Consider the following 3,447-nt stretch of genomic DNA (forward strand, 5'->3'; position numbering starts at 1 on the left):
CACTTCTGCCGACATATTTCTGTCTTGACGACATTTTTACGCGATTTATTAATGTTCGAGGAAATAAACGTGAAAATTCTGCCTTTTCGCAGTTTTGGAATGTATCTTCTTTGTATATTTTACATGTACAGTATCTATCGCGGTGCAATGACGCTTGTTTGCTCTTTCTCTGATTAAGAAAATAATTTATCTTATCTCTCTTTTTAGTGACAAAGGCTATCAGTATCATTAAGCTTTCGTACCTTCACGAGGTTAGACACGAAAATTGAGAAACTGATAACACAGCTCACAGTGGTAGAGGGTAAACAAATAAACATTAGCTAGGATAACTACCCATCAGATTTTTCCAATCCGATGAAATTCACAAAGGGCCAAGTCATTTGCAAAAGCACCTCAAAATTTATTTACAACAATGCAGGCTATTCAGAAGTTGACAGCACATAGCCTACAACTTGAGTGCGCTAAAGTGGCGGCGGTCTACGCAGCCTTCATAAGCACACGAAATATATTGTTGCTATTTTATAAAAGCGTTGTAAAAAAAGTGATTAAAAACTATATAAAACACATTAAACTGACCTTGTACCAGCAAGGCCTGAATGTGCATACTTAAATATAAATCAGGTTTTCTTTACAGGAACGCATCGTGAGGATTTGGTCCCCAGTTATTCCCCCTCGTGTCTTTTGATAGAGATGACGTGCTTGTAACTTCATTAACTGAAAGAGGGGAAAATAGTAAGTCCTTGGATGTATTAAGTCCGTGCAGTAACTCAGGAGGCCGTAGTCCCACATAACCGTGTAGAGTTCAGCATCTCTTTTAGATCGTTCTCCGGCTTCCCCGCCACCATGAACGGCCAGGTCTGTGAAAACAAAATTAGCCTGTTCTTATTTACTCAATGATTTTTTGTCACTACATGTGAGGTCGCTGAACTGCACGCAATTTTGACATGAACATCGATCGTATCTTACACTCACATCTCATTTATGGGCAAAAAAGTCAACAAAAAGGAAATCGTGAAAAAACGACTATGTATTTAGTTACGGTTATAGGCTACGTTAGTGTGGTATTTTGTGAATGTGTATCTGGATTACATTTGCATTCATATATTTGCATTCATTAATCCTCATTAAAATCACGTAAAAGGCATCAAACCTGCAGCTTCCTGTAAGTGAAGTAAACTTAAAAATAATTCGTTCTTCATAAACTCAGCGCAGACAAAATATTTAGAAAGTAAAAGCAGCGTATTGCAGGTCAAGAACAACACAGACTAATGCGATCAGCTGAACTGTTAGTGTAGGCCTAATGCTGGGTATAAACCAACAAGCTACTTATCTCCACTGAATTAACACTGTGTGAGTTTTGGCTAAAACATACAAAATGAAGCGTCGATGTTCTATGTGCATTCAAACTGACACAAATTAAGATGATTAAAATATTTACACAGTAATGGTGTGGAATTGACTTGACGTTTATTGCTCACCAGGTTAACTGGATGGATGTATCCGTTCTCATATTTGTCGTTGGCTAGAATCTGCCGCAGGTGCGCGATGTAGCTCGAGGCAAGACGCAGTGTGTCCAGTTTGGAGAGTTTAGTATCTGGTGGGACCCAAGGCAATGTGGTCTTCAGTCGGGAAAAAGCCTTGCTCAGCACGCGCATCCTTGCCCTCTCCCGCGCGTTCGCGGCATTCCTCTGGACCTGCTTGCCCTCATGAGCCAAACCATTAGGCACCGCTTTCCGCGAGGTCACTGTTTTACGCCTTTTACCCGCGCTGCCGGTAAGCTCCGGGGCAGAGGAACCCTCACAGTTGGAGCTGTCCTCTGTGCTCTCATTTGAAGTCCCAGGGTCTTTGCCGGAGCCGAACTTCAAGAGTCCATCTAACAGTTCCGCTTCGTGGAATTCATCAACGTCGCTGATGGACCCTGTAGACATGTTCACCGGAGGCGAGAGGACAAGAAGGACAGGGGAAAAAGCAAAACAAGATAAAAAGAACCGAAGCGCTTGATCCTCAACACGGCTGTGACTTCAGGTTTAGAACATATACGTTTTTGGAAAAAACCCTCAGAGCGCGACGGGGTATATTTGGTGTGTCATGCGCGAGCGCAGGATGAGGGGGACTTGTAGCACTCTCACAGCAGGAACTGACCATTTATCTCTCGCGCTCAGGGGCGTGCCTTCGCACCAGAGGAGGATAGTCGGAAGAACCTGCGGAATCGATAACCACTGCTATTCTGAAATGTGGATAAATTCTGAAACTGCTGGCCTTTCTACAAACAAGAGTGGCCCAGTAAAATTCAGTCAGTATAAGATAAAAGAATTACAAAAACGACCAGAACCTAACAGTCTACAAGCCTTAAACCCAAATTATTACAATTCTGGGGTTGGAAAAGAAGAATTAAAATTTTGCTCATTTCTCTTGTCCATTTTTTTCTTATGTTTTCATTTGAGCGCACACAACTAGAGATGCTATAGTTTGTCTATTAATACGTTTAAAAATATGGAAAAATCAACAAATCAACACAAATATGCAGTATCATCAATTTGGAAGTAAAAAAAAAAAAACACGGCCATGACAATATCACTGAGGATGGCTTGTTTTAAAAGTGGTACGAAATCTCACGTGTTCAGAACTTGTTTTAAAGGCATGTAAAATGGAATATTCTGAGTCGATTTTCACAAGTAAAGCGAAGCTTGCAACCTGCATTTCAATTAAAACCAAATCAAAGCCAAATTAAAACCAATAATAATAATAATAATAACAATAATAATAATAATAGTAGTAGTAGTAGTAGTAGTAGTAGTAGTAGTAGTAGTAATAACACAACAACACTACTGCTACAACTAATAATAATGATAATAATAATAATAATAATGATTATGAATTACTGCTGTTCATATATAATTATTGTTACTATTATTATTGTTATAATTAGATAATAAAACATAATCTTGCAGTGTGCTGCATATTATAATAATAATAATAATAATAATAATAATAATAATAATAATAATTATTATTATTATTATTATTATTATTATTTGGCCTGCCATTGTTACTCTTATTCTTACTATTACTATTATTATTATAACGAACAGGTTAGGAAAACAATTTTTATTATGAAACGCTGTTTAAAGATATTAGTGGGCCGAAAATATCTGCGAGTCCACTATTAAAATACTGTTATAAAAAAGACAAATACTGGAATAAACAGCAGTTGTAGTGCCTGGTAGTAGTTGGGGTAGAAGCAGTAATAAGGGTCTGTGGTCACATAGCCACCACCTGCTCAACGCTCCCGAATTCCATTAAAATCCCAGCAGTGGAGCGCAGAGAACTCAACGTCACCAACCGGAAACAACCGCTATGTGGATGCGCAGGGCTTGAATATTTACTGTGGGATTTCCATGTGGCAAAGTGACGACCTACAAGACGCAGCCTAATCGCGTAGACCAC

At 38.9% G+C, this 3,447-nt stretch overlaps 1 protein-coding gene across 1 annotated transcript; it reads right to left on the bottom strand.

Moving 5' to 3' along the window:
• Window positions 1–755: 755 nt before the first annotated feature.
• Window positions 756–1,928, bottom strand: tcf21 (transcription factor 21). The gene is made up of 2 exons (XM_030787203.1): window positions 1,479–1,928; window positions 756–857 (listed from the first exon to the last, which is right to left on the bottom strand). Exons 1-2 carry the CDS (start codon window positions 1,926–1,928, stop codon window positions 768–770), a joined length of 540 nt encoding a protein of 179 aa, XP_030643063.1. The 3' UTR covers window positions 756–767.
• Window positions 1,929–3,447: the final 1,519 nt, after the last annotated feature.

The sequence above is a fragment of the Chanos chanos genome, chromosome 10 (assembly GCF_902362185.1).
Source record: "Chanos chanos chromosome 10, fChaCha1.1, whole genome shotgun sequence".
In the NCBI taxonomy this organism is placed as follows: Eukaryota; Metazoa; Chordata; class Actinopteri; order Gonorynchiformes; family Chanidae; genus Chanos; species Chanos chanos.

Bases quoted from the DNA above. Each gene is read 5' to 3' on its own strand.
- tcf21 (XM_030787203.1), bottom strand. From the start codon at position 1,928: ATGTCTACAGGGTCCATCAGCGACGTTGATGAATTCCACGAAGCGGAA. The intron at 858-1,478 runs GTGAGCAATAAA...TTGTTTTCACAG, and splicing joins ACATCCATCCAGTTAACCTG to ACCTGGCCGTTCATGGTGGC.